The following is an 18,347-nucleotide window of genomic DNA, read 5'->3' as shown; positions in this document are numbered from 1 at the left end:
ATCATGAAGTTGTATCTCAGCAACTTGCAGGTTTGAAGGTTTGACAGCAGAATGACTTGGGTGTGGATCCCACACCCACAGGAACTCAGAATCACTCCCATCTTCAAATTTTCAGGTTAGAAATTTTTGGAAGACAATTAGGGCACAGGATAAACTGCAGGAGTCCTGAGCCTAAATCTTGAGGCAGAGGATAGGTTGGGATAGAGGTAAGGAAAGGGAAGGAAAGACTTTTTGTTTTATTTGCAGGTCTGAAAAGCTGCTTTGCTTCTGTGGCCTGCTTTTGATATCTGTGGGTCAAGGTGAATTGTTAACTCCCATTATACTCTACCAGTCAAGCAAGCTAACATATTTAAAGCATATAAATGCCGTGTGGAATTTCCTGGGCTTGTGGAAATAGGGTATGTTTTACTTTGACATCAAAGCAATGCTGATTTCCCCTTGCTGTTCAGTAAGTGCATTTTTGAACTGGGAGAATGTCAGTGTTTAGTTGGTTAGTGCTTCTGGACTTAGCTGTGATTGTAACTTCATTGCTAGAGTGGAAACCAGAGAGGTGAGGGTGAGACTTCCCGCGTGTTTGGATGCAAACTAAGCTATGTACTTGCAGAATATGATTTAAAAAAAAAAACTAGTTAGGCTTGTAGCATAAAATCCAAATATGTGAAGAAAAGCCCAAGTAGTGTGATTGAGGGAATTCCCTTTAGGTATTTCTGTTCGTGGGGGGAATAAAAAGAAATAGAGACGCTTTCATAGCAAGGAGGAGGTGACAATCTGATTGGGTGTGTGTTTTCTCTGGACTAGACTCAAATATTCCCCCTTGCCCAAAATTAGAAAAACTTCCCTGCCTTTTACAGAGATTCCCTTGCTTTACATTGCTGCAGCATGAATGAAGTCAGAATCTGCTCACAGCATAGTTGTTTTTACTTAATTCTAAAGAAAGTTGTCATGTTCCTGCTGTATTGTAAGCATCAATACTATTATGCTCTGTTTTTTTCAGGTTCTTGCTGGGATGAATGTTTACTCTGCTGAATTTGAAAGGATAAAAGAAGAATACAATGTGCGGGGATATCCTACAATCTGCTATTTTGAGTCAGTTATGTTTTGCTACTACTTTAAAAATCATACACTCAACTGTAATTGCATGCTCTTATCTTCCAGGGTAAGGACTAAACCTTGTTTTGTTGCTTTAACAGGAAAGGAAAGTTCCTGTTCCACTTTGACAACTACGGTGCTACTGCGGCAGATATAGCAGAGTGGCTGAAAAAGTAAGGCCTGGAACTTCACACACTCCACCTTTTGTGTACTCTTCATTATTTACAGAATGTAATGGTTTGGGAACAGCCATTGGTCCCCCATTCCCTCTGCTCAGAAGAGCAAACAAAACTGCCCTGCTGAGATTAGGCAATCTCTCTGCACTAGTTCAGACAGTGTTTGGTGTTTAGCATGCATGCCTTGCATTTTACAATCACATGTTGTCCGTTAGGAGACTGTCTGTGGACCCAAATAATGCAGATACAGAGATCTCAGCTTCATTAAAAGTGCCAACTTTAAATTTCCAGTCATCTTGCAAAAGGTCTGACTCTTGTTGCATTAGAAGTGTAGATACTGAGTGCACATCTCTCACTGGTTCTTCAGCCTTTAGTGGAGCCCTTGGAGTGTCCTGCAGAGACAAAGGGGTGATCGAGGCACCCCGACTGTGAGTCATTTTTACAAAGTCTCTTTCCTGTCATAACATGAAGTGGTGTTGACAGCATCTTGTTCTGCCTAAAGAGAGCTGTTTGCAGTCATAAATATTTCGGGGTCTGGATGACCCAATGAGACTAGCAGTTGAGAGAGATGCACAGAGGAGTGTGTGTGTAGTTGCTCTTCAGCTGGTGCAAATTATTGCATCATCAGGGACTCTGATAAAGCATCTGGAGAGAGCTGAGGTAATCTGGTGGTGGTGGAATACTGATAGCAGTTAGACCAGGCCGTTGGGCATTAGGCTGTCTTTGTACCCTGCCTTGTTTGCTGCAGCCATGGAAATAATCTTGAGGTGAAGCTAATAAGAGGAGACAGACACGTGGGAAGGAACAGACAGTTGCAAACCCTTGTGCTGCTATGGCTTAGAAAAATTGCTTCAGAATGAAGATGTTTTTCTGTACCAGTGGGGCACCTGGTTGCAGGCTGCCAGGAGTGATCAGCAGTGGCAGTCTGGGTGTGTCAGGATTGGGAACCCAGGACCAAAGTGACAGCAGCATTCCTGTTAGCATCAGGAGGTACAAATACTGCAGGCAGGTACTGGCCAATGATTCAAAGAGGGGGAATTTTGCCATAGTCCTTAAACCTCATTTAGTCCATTAAACCTTCGGATATGAATGATCAAGGTGGCAACTCCAGCAATGTTGAGGGACGTGGTCAGCCCTTGGAGCAAGGATATGACTTCATCACCTGCACTTTATTATGCTTTTCAGTTTTGCAGGGAAGTGGTTATCTCTTGGCTACCACATGTCAAACATTAGATGTTTGGGGTGGGTTTTTTTCCCCTGTCTGCCCACATAATATCCAGATAATCCCTGTAATATGCAGTGCTTCTGTATCAGTGCTGTCACAGCAAGTGAACACAGCTACTGGAGGCAAAGCAGAACAGCTGCAAGCTCTTTCCAATGATAATCTCTGCTAACAAGCCACTGTGGGCTTTGGCTGATATTTCAGCAGTCCAGAGCTAAAGACAGCTGTTTGTCCTCACTTAGTGTATGCTTATTAGATTCCCAAAAGATGATCTGGGTGGTAGCCTTCTTGCCCATTTTGTGTAATAAGTATAGCTTTTAAGGAAACCACATTAAATCATGCATAGTTGGATTTTGCCAGTAATTGATGTTGCAGTTAAAACCATATACAGGGTAAATCTGATCCATGCATAATGTTACATTACTCTGAGGAGTCTGCAGTAGTAATAGTAGTCAAATGGTATGGCAAGGGTTTAGGAAAGCCAAAGAGTATAATTAGATAGCTGCAGGGTGTATAAGGCTGTATTTCAGCATAGGATAACATTAAAATCATGTCAGGAAGTCGCTTTGCTGAGAGATGTGACTCTGTTGAGTGGGGCAGTGGCAAGAAAACCCAATGTGCTTGTGTACTGTGCATGCATGTGCTTCATCACAGAGTCTTGAAAGAGAATCCAGCAGATGCTGAGCCATATGAAGTTACCTATTTTCTGTGGACATTATGTACACACTGCAGCAAAGCAACTGGCTTCCCCCTCTCCCCTTCTCTGTTTTTTTTCCCCCCTTTAAATGTTACTGGTAAAGTGCTGAAAGTGGTTGATCTGTGCTAATTTTTAGGGAGGGATTGTTATAACTTATTAAAGGTTAGCATTATTTAAATTATTGAAAGGGTGTTTTCCACATTTTTTCCTCTCAGAACAAGAGCTGCTAGGTTGGAGTGCTCCCAACACCTTTTCTTTTACTACTTAGTGAAGGTGCTTCTTTCTTACACTGAAGTGTGCTAATGCATCAGTCTTACAGATACTTAACCTCTCTTATCTCCCTAATAGGCACTAGCTACTATCTTATGGAGCTTCAGATGTTTTTATGAGGTGATAGAGAGAAACCATCATACAGCCTTACTGCAGCACACAGCATTATTAACACGAAAGATGTTATCTTGTACATACCACAATTCTTTCCCTTTTTTTTTTTAATCTGCTACACAACTGTATCAGCTTGGATGGTAGGCAAGCCAGGCAGCTTTTTGCTGCCTTCAGTAGCTGCTTAGTTTGTCTTGCTGGTTTTATGGGCTCCTCTCAGGCCCTTCCTTAGTGCCAGTTACTCAGTTAAATCAAGAACTTATTCTCTGTTCTTAATTGAATTAGCTCTTGATAAGTCTTCCAGACTTCTGTCATCCTGGTTTTGGTCTTCAGGCATTGGATGTGTCTTGTCTGTGCTTTAAATGACATTTTAGATTTTGCTTGTTGCTTCCTCCAGGCCTTGAGGTACTTCTTACCAACTCCTGTTCAGGCTTATTAGCATGCACAGCATTTTAAATTGGGCCATTTGAATAAACATCCTGTGCCCTGCTTTGCTAATTCCTTACTGAAATAGGTCATGCCCGGGCCCGCTAAACACAGCATTCTCCCAGTGCTTTGTAGCCACTATGCCCATGTTCATCAAGCTCCACCTACTCAACCCAACTCCCCTTCCACATTCATTAAGGGTCGTGGTGTTTTCTGGAAAGCCTTCACTCTGCCAGGATACCTGCAGGTTATTGCTCTCTTACAGGCTTGGCAGCAGGCAAACTGATTGTCTGCTGAGCTTTTAGAGAGTAAACTCTTGTGGAAGGAGACCTGCCTCTTTCTCTCTCTTGGCTGCTTGGCCACGTGCAGCTCCAGCCTTTGCTTTGATACTTGTTTCTTGGTTCATTTATTGTACAAGCAGTAACAGAGGTGTGCATCACAGTTTTGCATGGATTGCTTAACATTCTTGGATCATACCCACTGCTTACATCAATAGAATTTGCTATCTGAATCTGTATCTACTGCTTTTTTTATCAAACTAGGCTTTCAGCCTAAAAATGAGGAAGGCAGGATAAATGAGTTATCTGTTTGCCATTCCTTGTTGCAGGCAATTAACACAATAATACATTTTAATCAAAAATAGTAAATCAGAGATAGGGTCACATCCAGACCTGTACTTTGCCAAAGAATTTGGAGAATTTTGGGGGGTATTTGGAACTTATTACTGCAACTGGCAAGGATAAAATAGCTTCAAAATCTGGCTCCAAATGTTCATATGTTTGGGTGTCCTTTATGTGAACACTGCTTTAATAAATACAATGTCAATTAGCACAGTTTAGTTCACAGCTGCCAAATTCCCTTTTTAATGTATGTTAATAAGAACAATTGTTTAGCAGGATGATGAGCACTGAACTGCTCCAGAGGAGCTTGGGTTCAGTTTCCAGATTTGCCACCCTGTCTTTGAGTGGTCTCTCTGGCTCTGATTCAACAGAGATGGTTAAACTGATGTGCAGTCATGGTGAAGTCCATAGAACATGTCACTTATCCTTTAGGCTAAGCGTGCAGTTGAGTAGCTTTGCTGAATTAGGCCTGCAAGCCCACTGCCAAGTGAGGACATAACGATGCTTTCCCAGGTCACAGGGCTGTTCAGGGTAAAACTGGATGTTCCTGAGGAAATGGTCTGTGTAGCTAGCACATGGTCCCAGCCTGCACTTCCTCCTTTCTCTGTCAGCCCTCAGCACGGTGTCAGTATTCAAGGTGATTCATTAGATTGGCTGTTTCTGCTCACTGCTACTTTTCTTTCATTTGCAATGTCACCTTTGAGCTGCAACGTGTGAATGCTGTGAGAAAGGAGCATCCTGCTGAGGAGGTTAAAAGACTAACAGAAAATGCATCTGATTTCTATAATGTAATAACCAAGCAGTCTGGTTATCTCCTCGCTCCATCCCCTTCCATTACAGATCTGTCCACATGAGCTTCTTGTGGTTTTTTAATTCCTCCTCCAGTTTTATCTTGAGTTTCAGTGCTTGGGAGTTCTGGGTGGGGACAGCTGTGGAAGCTGTTCAGTACAGTTAATGGTCGTACACACACAGGCATCTGCACAGAGTGGTTGCTTGTAGTCTGACTTGCCAAAACTACAGTGTAGCACCAGAGAACTGCTTTTCAGCTGTGTCTGTTTGTCTTGTAGCCCACAGGCACCACAGCCACAGGCTCCAGAGACTCCCTGGGCAGATGAAGAAAATGTAGTTTATCACCTGACTGATGAGAACTTCGACAAGTTTATAAAAGATCATTCATCTGTACTAGTGATGTTCCATGCACCATGTGAGTTTGTTGGTTTTTTTCTATTCTGTACCCTGAGTGAAATGCTTGCTAACAAAGCCATTGGTGGCTTTCTGTGGACGTTTCACAGAGCCATGAAGTCAAAATCCAGGCTTTTCTTGTTTGTGATGATTGCTAAATACACAAGGCATGAAATATTTGTGAAGTTGCTGACTTCAGGTTTAGGATGGAGGTATGCTCCTGGAAGACACACTCTGTAGGCTGAGTCAGAACATAACTGAAGAGTGTACTGATGCTTAAACAGTCTGAAAACTCATCATTTTACATGATTTTCCATTTTCATCTCATCTTATGTGTTGTTTGCTTTCAAAGCAGAATTCTGCTTGCTTGAGCAACTCAACTTGAGATCCGTGAGCTCCCGTGTCCTTGGTCGTGGCTGCTGATGTGGCAGTCTGAGCGTTTTCACTCCTCTGCTGCGGTTTGTTTGCTGGCAGTGAAAGGGGTGATGCTCATTATGTATTGTGCTGAACTGTGTTAAAACTTGATCAATCATAGAATCACAGGATGGTTGTGGTTGGAGGGGATGTTAAATACCATGGGCAGGGACACCCTCCGCTAGCCCAGGCTGCCCAAAGCCCCACCCATCCTGACTTTGAACACTGCCAGGGATGGGGCAGCCACAGCTTCTCTGGGCAACCTGTGTATCACAGAGAAGCCACAGGCTTCTCTGGTGCCTCACCACCCTCGCAGGGAAGAGTTTCTCCTAATACCTCCTCCTAATCTACCTTCTTTTAGTTTAAACCTATTACCCCTCATCCTGTCACTATAGTCCCTGATATAGTCCCTCTCTATCTTTCCTGTAGCCCCTTCAGGTACTGGAAGGCTGCAATAAGTCTCCCCAGAGCCTTCTCTTCTTCAAGCTGAACAACCCCAACTTTCTCAGTCTGTCTTCGTAGGAGGTGTTCCAGCCCTCTGATCATTGTTGTGGCCTCCTCTAGACTCTCTCCAACAGCTCCATATCCTCCTTATGCTGGGGACCCTAGAGCTGGACACAGTACTCCAGGTGGGGCCTAAAGGAGCAGAGTAGAGGGGAGAATCCCTTCCCTCAGTCTGCTGGTCACACTTCTTTTGGTGCAGCCCAGGCTATGGTTGGCTTTCTTAGGTTGCAAGTGCACATTATCAGGTCATGTTGAGCTTTTCATCCATCAACACCCCCCAAGTCTTTCTTCTCAAGGCTGCTCTAAGTTCAGAAATTTCCCAGCACTTTTGAAAACTAGTGCAGATCTGGTGGTGATAGGACTTACTGTTTGAGAACGCACTGGGGTGATTGTTTCCATGACCTTGACATTTTAGCTTGAGCAATAACACGCAGTGGGTTGTCCAGAGGTATTGCTTTCGGGAAGCTGTTCCAGCCACACCTCTTCTATGTTGTCCTCCTGTATGCTCTTGGGTGGAAGAGCGCCATAACCACTTTATTCACTTAGGATGTAAGTTGTTGTGGCTATGTAGCTGGCTGTAACAGTTATTTCTGTATGATTCAAATCTTCGGCGTTGGGTCATACACAGTTCCTGTCTCTTCTTGCTGCTGTGCTGGCAGTTGCACTTGGGTGAGATGTTAATTTTCATGGGCATAGATTTGAAGCTTAGGGCTCTGGAGGCAGGCTGTGTGCTCACAGGGTCTTGGCACCGAGGCTGAAATCCTGCTTCCCTTGAAGCCAGCGGGAGTCAGCTCCCAAATGCTTTTTTTTGAAGGTCTGCTCCTAAGACTCATTTGAAAAACATACCATAATGAATTTCCTTTGCCCAATGAAATGTCTGGGGATTTGATCCACTGAAGCAGGTGACTGGCTGCTGTTTTGTCACTGTGCTCACTGGATTATTTGTACTAATGAAAGCAGGACCGGAGATTAACGCCTGGTCTGAAAACCAAAACACAAGTAGCAGAACTGATGAAGCCTGGTTTGCTCAGGAGTTATCCTTCGTTACCCAAATCCTTCCTTCCCCCAGATTTCCATGCACCCCGGCGTGCAAGCGACAGCACGGGCTGTCAGGAGCTGTATGCTTGGTGGTTTGGCTGAAAACTGCTGCCAAACGAAATGTAACTGCTGAACCTCCTTCCTCTCCCTCCTTACGCACAACGGCTTGGGATAAGTGTCATCTGCCTCTAGCCCCAGATTTCTGTACATCTACAGCTTTAGTGAGATTTAAAAGCTTCCTTATTTTTGGAGTTTGTACATGGACAAAAGAGTCTGGTCTTGTATTTAGAGGCAGAAGAAAGGGAGGAAATGGTTGGTCCTGCAAACCTTACTCCTTTAGGAAGTCAGGTTAAAACTAGATGAAATACACTCAAATACTGTAAATTCAAGTTAGTTATAAATCTGAACAGGGGTCTGTTCAGTTTTTAGGGTTTTTTTAATATCTTCTAAAATAGAAGCAATAGAAGCTCTGGTGTGATGATGTTGCGTGACCCATTTGATGAGGAGGGGCACTTCCACCTAGGTGTGTTTTGCACTAAGGAGCATTCTGTGCTAAGGTACGAGAGTACTTTGGCAAATGCTCCTTTGAAAGTAAATCAAATGCCTGAATTGGGTTTTGCAATCTCCTGATAACATGTTCCAGCTGCTCAGGATTGGGATAAAGAAATGGTCCTTACCAGAACAACTCCATTTTATGTGCAGCTTGAATCTTTGGGGCATTTTATTTACGTTCAGGTGGCAGTGGTATGCCTCTGTGCAGAATCCAGCTTGTACTTTTGTAAAAGATCTGTGTTTGTGAGAATCCTCTCTGGGCATCCTCAGCAGAGAGCGTAAGACTTGCAAACTAATTAATGACAGACAGCTATCATAAACAGTAATCTCTGTGATTAAAAGATCTTCTACTTCTTAAATGTGCCAGTGCAGTAATCTTATGCATAGGAAAGAAATTACTCCAGTGAAAGAGGAGGTAAAAATGTAGGACATCTTACTTATTTTAACCTTGGTATCTTAGGATGAGAAAGTGTCTTCTAAAAATTATGTATTAATTATAACAAAAAAAAATTAAAACAGATGTACAAGAGTGGCCCAGAACTCAGGATATCCTTCTGTGTAGCTAAGAATAAGCAAGGGGATTTCAACACCGGCCTGGTATTAGCAAGTACTTAAAACCCTGTGTCGCTGTGCAGCGCACATGTGACTGGGAGTTTTTCTAGCATACTGTCAATCTTGTGTTCATGAGAAGCTCTTTCACTAGAGGGAAAATTATTTCAGTGATGCTTTAATTGCATAGTCAGATGGCCAACTCTATTAATAGAGTGTAGTATTAAAAGATGTGTGGGGAATTGGAAGCCTTTTGTATACCCCCGCCCTCAAGTGCTGAAGATACAGCTGAACCAAATGCACCCCTGCTAAATACCTGTATCCCTGTGAAATACCTGTGAAGGGCAGAATTAGGCACTGTGATGAATGTGGCCAGTTTTGTCTTCATGCCTGTGGCTACTAATGATCATCCTTGAGGACCACACTATAATTATTTACAATCAGTTGCACTTACTAGCCCAATTAAAGGCATCACAGCATTTTGTGTTAAGTGCAGCCTAGCGTAACAAGGTTCAGCTAGAGCAGCTACATGCGATTTAAACACACCAGGAAAGTCTGCAGCATGCAACTTGCACCTCTTGCTATCAGGGACCTTTATACCTTTTCTGCAGTAATTTAGCACAACCATTAATAGGAAGATGTCCTGCTTCCAGTCCTTACTTTCAGACCTGAGAAACATGGGTCACTGTGGCTGGGCAGGATGAGTTCATCCTGCTTTGGTTTTGTAGGTCACCAGGGATACAAAGCAGGATTTTTAACCTTCATAAACTCCTTTGTAAAGCCCTTAAGAGGATGTTCAATAAATCTGAATATTTAGTGTAGGTAAACAGCTACTCAACCAGGCAGGGATCTGTAGGGCACTCTCCCTCCCTAACCATCCGCGAAGAGTGATCCTTATTCAGGGATTTTGCTGAAATTTCAGTTGCTGGTTGCAAGCACAGTGTTAGCTTGGAGTTAGCCAGGCTGGAGTCTTGCAGACATCAGAAATGTTTTCTCGATGCGTTGCTGTTGTACCCAGAAACTTCAGTTATGAACCAAGATCTCCTGCGGTATACAAAAGAATGAATAAATGGCCCTTTCCTCCAAAGGCTTTGGAGTTTTTCCTTGGATTGATCATATTTGCTAACATGAGATAGCACAGTTATGTTCATGGGCCCATTTCTGAGTCTGTAGCTGAAGATATACTGCACCAACCAAAGCTATTTCTTTACTATAGAATAAAGGCAGCTATGCAGCTTGTGATAGCAATGAGAATAAAGACTCTGTAGCTCCATGTGCTTCTTGATAACTGTGCCTACAGCTTGTCAGTGTATCTAGATGCCCAAGATAATAGCTGGGTTCTGAATGTCTCTAAACGCTGTTTTCACTGCTACTTGCGAGTTGTTAAATGCTTTAGTGACATGGGAACTCTCTGGGACTTAAAATGCTCCCAAGTCACCTGAGCACAAAAAGTCCTGTATGTATTTTCAGTTTCCCCATCAAACCAGTTGCTGAGGAAAGTGCAATTTTAAAAATAATTCTGTCCAAAACATTTTCCAAATTAGCGCAGACTGCAGCCTTTCTGACTTTTTTTTTCCCTCAAAGGATTAAAAACCCCACAAATTTCCTTTTCTACATTTTTCACAGTGGTTTTCCTCCAAAGCACATGTCAGTGTTGCACAAAACAAACCAAACCAAGTTGCTGATAAGTCAATTCAGATGCTACTGAAGGGTGTTTGAAGTCTAGGATTGGAATGAATGTCAGTTCAGAAATGGGTTCTAAAAAGTGTCTGCTTTTCATGCATGGGAGTTACTTGTCTTTATGTTCTGTTAAAATGTTAGCAGTGTCATTTGTAAAAGTACCTGTTCCTGCAGCCTCGTGCAGAGTAATGTCCTTGGTGTCACCAGAGCTGTAGCCTCCCCAGGTACGTTCAGATCTGACTAGTCCCCACTGCTAATTACTAATTACTGATTACCTCTGCTGAGTGCTTGGGGTTGCTTTCCTGCCTGCCCCCATACCCCATCAGCTGTAACAAAGTCCTCAAATCCAGTACTGATGTCAGAGGTAACAGAGGGGGCAAAGGGGCACTTTGGCCCTCCTCTTAGTATGAGTGTGCGTTTGCTTTTTAAAGGATTAAGGTGTTAAAACGTGTTTCCTCCAATGTTTCTTCCTTGTCTGTGAGCTTCAATCCTTGTTAAACCTATCCACTTCTCAGTCCTCATTGTGAGACTGCTTCAGAGGCTTTATATAAGCTGTAGCTTCAGGACTGAAGGTCAATACCCTTAGTAGGATATCGGAGCCATCAGGTTTCATCCCTTGATAAGGAGGGAAGGCAGGGAAAATGCAGCAAACCTTTTTTTTTATATACCCTCCATAATTTGTACTTGGAAACTGCTTTGGAGATGCAGCCCTGATACACCTTTTCTTGATCTCCCCTAATGGAAAGGAGGGCAAAATTAAATCTTGAGGTGATAGAATGAACTGTAGTTTGGATGTGTTGTAGAAATGCCTGTGAAATTCCTTTCCTGTCCTCAGATATTTTCTCTCCCTTTATAAACCAGCCTGATAAATTACGCAGTTGGTGCTTTCCAGAGCCAACTATTCAGCTTCATGGGTTTTTAATTGCAGAGGGAGCTGTTTTATCAATTTAGCTTTGAAAACCAGCTTTTCACACTCTTCCCTCCTTCCCTCCTCCCCCCGGTGTATTAAACCCAGGGTTTTAAGCCAGTTTGTGGGCTCATTATTAAAAGCGCCAACCAATTAGCCCAGTAAAGATGAAGGCCTCTAGCTTCTACCCAAACAGTGGGCTTGGATCTCTCCCTGCCAGTACACCATCATTGTTGGTTTCAGTGGTCCTGTTTTTGTTTCTTACTGCTGCATGTGGTGAGATTAGGATGTAGGAATCCATTTCCCACTTTATATTTAAAGTAAAGCAAACCCAGAATGCGTGCACAGAATCAAATCTGGTTTGATGTTGCTTCTTTTATAAAATTTTATTTTTAAACTGGGTTTTACAGCTATAAATGAATGTCTCCCACTCAGACCCCCACTGGTTCCTGGTGAAGGCATCCTACCATTGCAGTGTGTGCTAATTGCTGTGTCTGTTGGCAGCCTCAGCGGAAAGGCCACGAGTTGAAAAGGCTGAAGAATTAATTTACTGTGCAGCCTGAAAAAATAGCCTTTCCAACACAGGTCAGCAGCAGGCTAACATTGGCAGCCCGTGATATAAATAAATAAATAAAACTCTATGCTTTTCCCTGCTAATTCATCATTTCATCAAGGATTTCTGTTTGTTTTTTTTCTTTTTAAATATAAACCAGTGCGGTTGCACCAGTCAAGTAGAAGTTAAGGGCTTGTGCATTATCCAAACAACAGGCAACACTGGATGTGGAATGGATGGAAATAGCCTTTAATTGTCAATTTTTCCCTGTCATATCTGATACTGTGATTTTTAAAATAAAATACTGGCTGTGTTCAGTGGCTAGATTGCAAACTTTTGGCATCTGCCTTCAGATGAATAGCCTCTGGAATGATGACAAAACAGCAGGTAGCTGGGAAGCTTCTGTGTTAGACCTGTGCTAGGAGCCCCTTTAATTTATTTGATGTCTTCTAGTGGTAGTTCTTCATAAGAAGCCTCAGCCTGGCTATTGATGGCATCAATTTAGTTTGGGTGGAAAATACTCCTTCATCACCAATGGTCTGCCTTCTGGCCTTAGCTTTGGCTCCAGCCAAATTGGGTGTTTCAGAGAAATGCTGTGCATCTGACCGGTGTGTGTGTGTGGAGGGGTCTCAGGTATGTCTGCAGGAGGAGGAAGGAGCATTTGCAACAGCAATAACAGCATCTGTTGCAGTGTCCCTCCACATCTGCACTCTGTGCCACTGTTTCCAGTTATATAATGATCAGTCCTTGGTCAAACAAGTGTGAGAAGAGCTTATTGAATGGAAGAAGGTGCAGAGAAGAGCCGTGTTTTCAAAATGCATATTAGCTGCCTGAGACAGCAGGGAGTTGGAAGCCGAAAGCTTGGCAGGGCTTGCTTTAGAGTTTCCTGAAAGGTCTTTATAAGCTTTGAGAATCCAACCTGACAAATGAACTATGCTTTTTAAATTGGACTTTCTGTATGGGTAGTGCTTTAAAAACAATTGTGCCTGTTACTCAGGGATGCTGCAGTCAGAGAAGAAAATGAAGGGAAATGATTTTGTGCTGCGTCGGCTGCAGCTTGAAAAGGTTGCTGGAACTTTGTGGTGTGTTAAGCAGGTTGTGCATTTGGAAGCTTGGCAGATGCCATATCCAACTGATAGCATAGGAAGTTCCACACCAATATGCAGAACTCTTTCACTGTGAGAGTGACAGAGTCCTGGGACAGGCTGCCCAGGGGGGTGTGGAGTCTCCTCTGGAGATATTCAAGACCCATCTGGGCACCTACCTGTGCGACCTGTCCTAGGGAGCCTGCTCTGGCAGGAGGGTTGGACTCAATGATCTCTGGAGGTCCCTTCCAACCCTTACAGTTCTCTGAGTCTGAGAATCTGTGATACAGCTGTTCTTGCTGGTCCATGGTGTGGTACACAGACATGCATGTGTCTGGGTGCTTGTTGTGGTCTCAGTGCTGTTCCTGTTAGAGCCAAGGAAAAATGCTGTCCTTGTTTTTTAGAGTAATTAGAGAAGCTTTAAACAAGGCAAACTTTCTGGGCCGTTATGTAGGTTGTAGACAGTACCTAGCTCTGTTGAGTTTGTTGGTGAAGCAGTGCAAGTGTCAGGATGGACTGTTGCAGTGCCCTAACCACTGAAAGCTTGAATTGTTGTGCCAGGGCACTTGGATGATGAATGTTGCTGTTCAAAGGTCTGGATAGGTAGGTGAAGAGATCTCTTTCCGTTTCAGCATTGAAGTTTCGTGACCCTTGCATTCCTTAGGTGCCTAACTTTAATGTTGCCTTAATGCATTTTTAATGGAAGGTATAATAAAATGTTTCCCTGGACAAGTGTAAAATGTGCCAACCTTCTGTCATTGTACGTGGGTACATTTTAGCTGAATGCTGCTGGCAGGCTCCTGGAACACGTACCATCTTTGTATAAACCAGTTAGAAGCAGGTAAGTTCTTGGCTCCTGAATCTGCTTCCACTGAAGTGAGCGAGTTCTGACTGTTGATTTCAGAGGACTGGCCTGCTCAGACTGGGTTCATCAATATTTAAAAGCATATAAGTCTACAACAGGATGTTGCTTGATATTACATATATTTAACTATCACCAGAAATCTCTGAGAGTGTAAACAGTTCAGTGCAGTGACCTGCCAGTGCGATGAGCTGCCTCATTAAACTAATTACAGCAGTGATTTTCAGTGGAGGATGTTAGGTACACTTCAAAACAGTTGTTGAAAATGCAACAAAGCAGGAAAATTAAGAACCCAACATGGATTTTTCCTCTAATGACCCTCCCATTTATATTTCCTGAGGGTTTAAAAATAAAAGCCAATATGGGTTTTTAGTGGCACTTAATATAAATAACAATGTGAAGAGTATAAAACACCCCTAATAACTAGCTTATGCAGTAAAACTTGATGGGTACCTAATGAAAAGGGCGAGGACAGTAATGGCAGAGTCCATTGCCTCTTTTGTGTCAGTCTTTTGATACTGGAGCACACAGTTTGTGTAAGAAGATTGTCGTTTTGAAGCGGCTTGTGCTCTTTGAGCAGGGTGAAGTCATAAAAAAGGATGATCCAGTGATAAAAGCGATAGCCTTGGCCTGAAGATGTTAAAGTTCTGTTCCTTGCCTTGCTTTGATTTGTGCAATTGTGACCCAGGTCACTAAATATTTGTCTCTGTTTCCAATCTGTGAAGTGGAGATAACATTTCACCTTGCGTGGGAGTCTTACGCAGCACGTCCAGACTGTGCGATGCTCCAGGACTGCAAGAATTGGGGTAGGGAAGGTGCCTCATAACTGAACATTGTGAAGACTTGATTAACACAAAGGCAGTAGGCTGATGCTCTCAGTGTTCCCTGGTTTGAGGCTGGAAATTGGACTTTTGGCCCCCAAGTTTAGGACACCCCATCTGCTGCCGGGTGAGCAGGCAGACAGCTCAGACGAGATTATCGCAGCTAGAACTGATGACTTGCAGCCTGCTTATAGCCTGTGCTGGGATGTAAAGGGAGGAGCTGTAGTTTGCTGCTGCAGCTTTGTAACAGAAAGAGTAGCAAAACCAGACACTTGGGGTGTTGACTGCCTTTGGGCTGGACCTCAATTTGCTCAGGGCACGGCGCTGTTTTGGGGATGCAGCATGTCCTTTGAATAACTTGCTAGCAGTTGTGGGTATAGAGAGCAGTATACAGGGCTGTGGTAGAGGAGGAATGAAAGGAGCTGAACTGTGGATACTTGGGGGTTTGTGAAATTTGGGGGATTTGTTCAAAACGCATCCCTGTGTGCTCACCTCCAATAGGGAGCAATTAATTGCTCTATTAAGAAAGGCAGTTATGATGGCTGTTCCAATGAGGAAAAAAGCTTCCTGTGAATGTGTGGCAGGTGGTGTGGAGGGAACATTAGTTTCTTTGGGGATTTGTTGCCTCGTTTCTTGCATTACTGTTTCCCTCCCTCTCCTAAAAAGTCCTTACTGACTAGCTGAGGCTGCAGCAAAGGAGTAGCTGTGGCTGCTGGAGCTCAAGGGGCAGCTGAGAGGTGACAGCTGAAGGGAGACCTCCCCCATTCTCCACTTCTTTGGGATCTGTTGTAGATTATTTAGAGTGCATTTTTAAAAGGACCTGTATAATTTTAGCTGTGAAAGTCTGTGTTTGAGCATGCAGATTGGATGACTGTCCTCCCACACCACTGACCCTGGTGCATGTATAAGCCCTTAACGCTCTTGCCACAAGTTCTAGCAGGAGCAAAGCATAACTTACTGCTACAGGTTTACTCCGCTTGCGTCTAATGATGGGTTAACAGTAGGAATTAGCTTCAGGAATTAAGCACTGGGTTTATTTCTTCTGAAATAAATTAATTTCCTTGCCTGGATAAGCTTAATGTACGGTACAGGGCACTCATTTGGAAAGCGCCTTACAGTATCTCAGCTACTTGAATCATTACCAGTAGAGTTTTCATTATCAAGTTTATCTTCCAAAATACTTTATGGCTTCAGTTTTTATTATTATCCTGTGGAAGGTAGAGAATTTACTTTAAAGGGCGCACAATGAGCAGAGAAACCTACAGTGAAAGATTGCTTACCTGCCTGTCTGCTGCTTCTGCCCTTTCAGACAGCGAGTCGGCAAGTGATGCTGTCTTTCTGAGTTACTAACAAACGAATCTACTGCGTGGACACTGAGGTATTAATCTGATGGTGGAAGTGGTCTTCTGGAGTCCTGACTGCTAGTGGTCAGTGAGCATCCCAGCACAGTTCTCTGAAGTAGGTGAATGCATCTCAGCTGGTAACCACTTGTGCTCAGATTTTGGAAAACAAGTGTGCAGTCTGCATCGTATCCCTCCCTGATACTTGCTGTTTAGCAATAGTAACCAACGTCGCCGTTGCTTTTAACACCCCTGCCCCATAAGCTTAAGTGTTTTAGGATGTATCTTTCTTAGGAAGATCTTTTTGCATTGCATCCTAGGCAGTCATTTGCTTGCTGGGCTGTTTTGCTGAGCTGGACGTTCACATCTATTTCATGTAGTCTCTGTTCTCTGGCATTTTCATTGCTAGATCCAAAATATGAAGGGAGTCTTTCCTAGTGGGGTAGGAGCATGAGGAAAAGCAGTGCAATTTCTCTTCCCTAGGCAAAATTTTGTTGATCATCTGGCAGTGGAGAAGGGCAAAGGGGGGAATCTTTTTTGGGTGTGGAATAATTATGGCTAATTGAGAAGGAAACCTTCTGGTGGTATTTTTCATAAACTCTCAACAATTTCACCTTAAGGCAGCCATTCTGTTGTCTCTCTCACATTTCAATAGGGGAAGATTAATTTTCAACACCTACTCAGGGCCATGTTCCTCCAAGCTGGTGTAGGAAGTGTAACTCATATCTCCCTATGCCAGCTCATCCACCTTTCTTCACTTCTTTTCCCACCCAAGAGGGATGGTAGGAGGCACCATCGTCTCCCAACACTGATTTCTACCAGTTGGACCATACAGTTTTGAGTAAGAGGGAATATACATGCTGTGTAATTTCCAACAGCTGGAAGCTAAAGCCAGATTTGGAATGGAAATAAGGAACCGTGCGACTTCCACTGTTAAAATTCATTTTAAGTAAAAATGGTGATTAGCTTTAAAGACCTTTCTTGGACATGTTCTGGAGTCTGTGCTGTGGAAGATGGGGGTATATTTTTTGAAGGCTAATTTTGGTAAGCCTGGCTCAGGGAGAGCTGCCTGTAGGGTTAAAAACAGACAAAGCATGCTCTTGAGGGCAAGGCAGCAGAAATTCCTCTCCCTGTTTACCTCTCAGAGACCCCTTGGGAGGTGGCAGCCTGTGGCTGAGGTTAGCCTTGGAGAATGTTCACTCTTTCCCTCGAGCCTTCACAGAATAGGAATATATGCTCTGGCATGATCAGAAACAAAGGCAGAAGCTTGTGTTCTGCAGGAGGTCATCAGAGCTGTTGTCATCTAAATCCCCTGGAGGCAGGCTGCAGGGACCTGCTCGGTGTTTCTCCCCCTCTGTGCTGAGCTGGCCTCTGCCGAGGTTGGTGGCTGGCTGAAAGTAGCCCTTCTGCTGGACCACTGAGTATGGCATGGATGCAGACAGGGTTCCTGGAGGGTACGCTTGGTTAAGCTCTCATCTCAGTTTGATCTGATTTATCTTGTGTAATGCAGTGATCTGGCTGTCTTTTTAAAAAATAAATAACCAATCCAAACTTGTACTGTAGCTGTGTAAAGCTGTTACGAGTCGCCTTCTGCTGAGCAGATTCACTGATGCTAGGAGGGGAAGAACAGTTAATGCCAGCATAGAAAAAAGGATGAAGAACTGGATTTGTGATGCCTTTACCTGTACAACCAAGATGGTTGAGTAGGGGGGTGAGGCTTGGCTCACTCAGCGTGCATCCCTACCTACCAGGCAGGTGTCAGGGGGTTTATGGGGTGTTGGCCTGCTTCTGTGGTCTGATCGGGAGTTTGTTGGTGTCCGTCTGAATCACTTGCTAGTGACTCAGGCTGTGCTACCCTGTTCTTCTCATTGCCCTAAGGCTTTCCCCAGAGACACCTGCGCCTGCCATGTGTGAATCACGTGTGTGAGGTGCTCTTGAGAGAGATGGGGGCTGGGATGGGGTCACTGCTGCCTCAGCATGTCTCATGGGTAGGAGAAGGGGTGACCAACTTGTAGTCATCTTGTGCGGCGACTTCACGCTGAAGAGCTGCTGGAAACAGGCAGGGACTTTCTTCTGTGGGCACACTCTGGGACTGGATTTGCACTGCATGCACAGCTAGACTGCATTGTGAGCTTGTGGTAGTGCTAGTGGGATGGTGATAATGGTGGGGATGCTGTGCTGCTCTCCTGTCACTGGGATGAACTGTGCAGCCCACGCAGCCCAGGAGTTAGGCTGCAGCTGCATAAAAG

At 43.9% G+C, this 18,347-nt stretch overlaps 1 protein-coding gene across 1 annotated transcript in view; it reads left to right on the top strand.

Moving 5' to 3' along the window:
• The window catches only part of PDIA5 (protein disulfide isomerase family A member 5), a 102,554-nt gene that overhangs the window by 45,108 nt on the left and 39,099 nt on the right, over positions 1-18,347 (top strand). The window contains exons 9-11 of the mRNA XM_084265441.1: positions 995-1,086; positions 1,191-1,262; positions 5,679-5,815. Of these exons, the coding sequence (XP_084121567.1) occupies positions 995-1,086; positions 1,191-1,262; positions 5,679-5,815 (301 nt within the window). The remainder of the gene's footprint in view (positions 1-994; positions 1,087-1,190; positions 1,263-5,678; positions 5,816-18,347) is intronic.

The sequence above is a fragment of the Gallinula chloropus genome, assembly GCF_964237585.1.
Source record: "Gallinula chloropus genome assembly, chromosome: 5".
Taxonomy (NCBI): Eukaryota; Metazoa; Chordata; class Aves; order Gruiformes; family Rallidae; genus Gallinula; species Gallinula chloropus.
The sequence above is the reverse complement of the archived record's forward strand: the minus strand, read 5'-3'. Positions and strand labels throughout refer to the sequence as shown.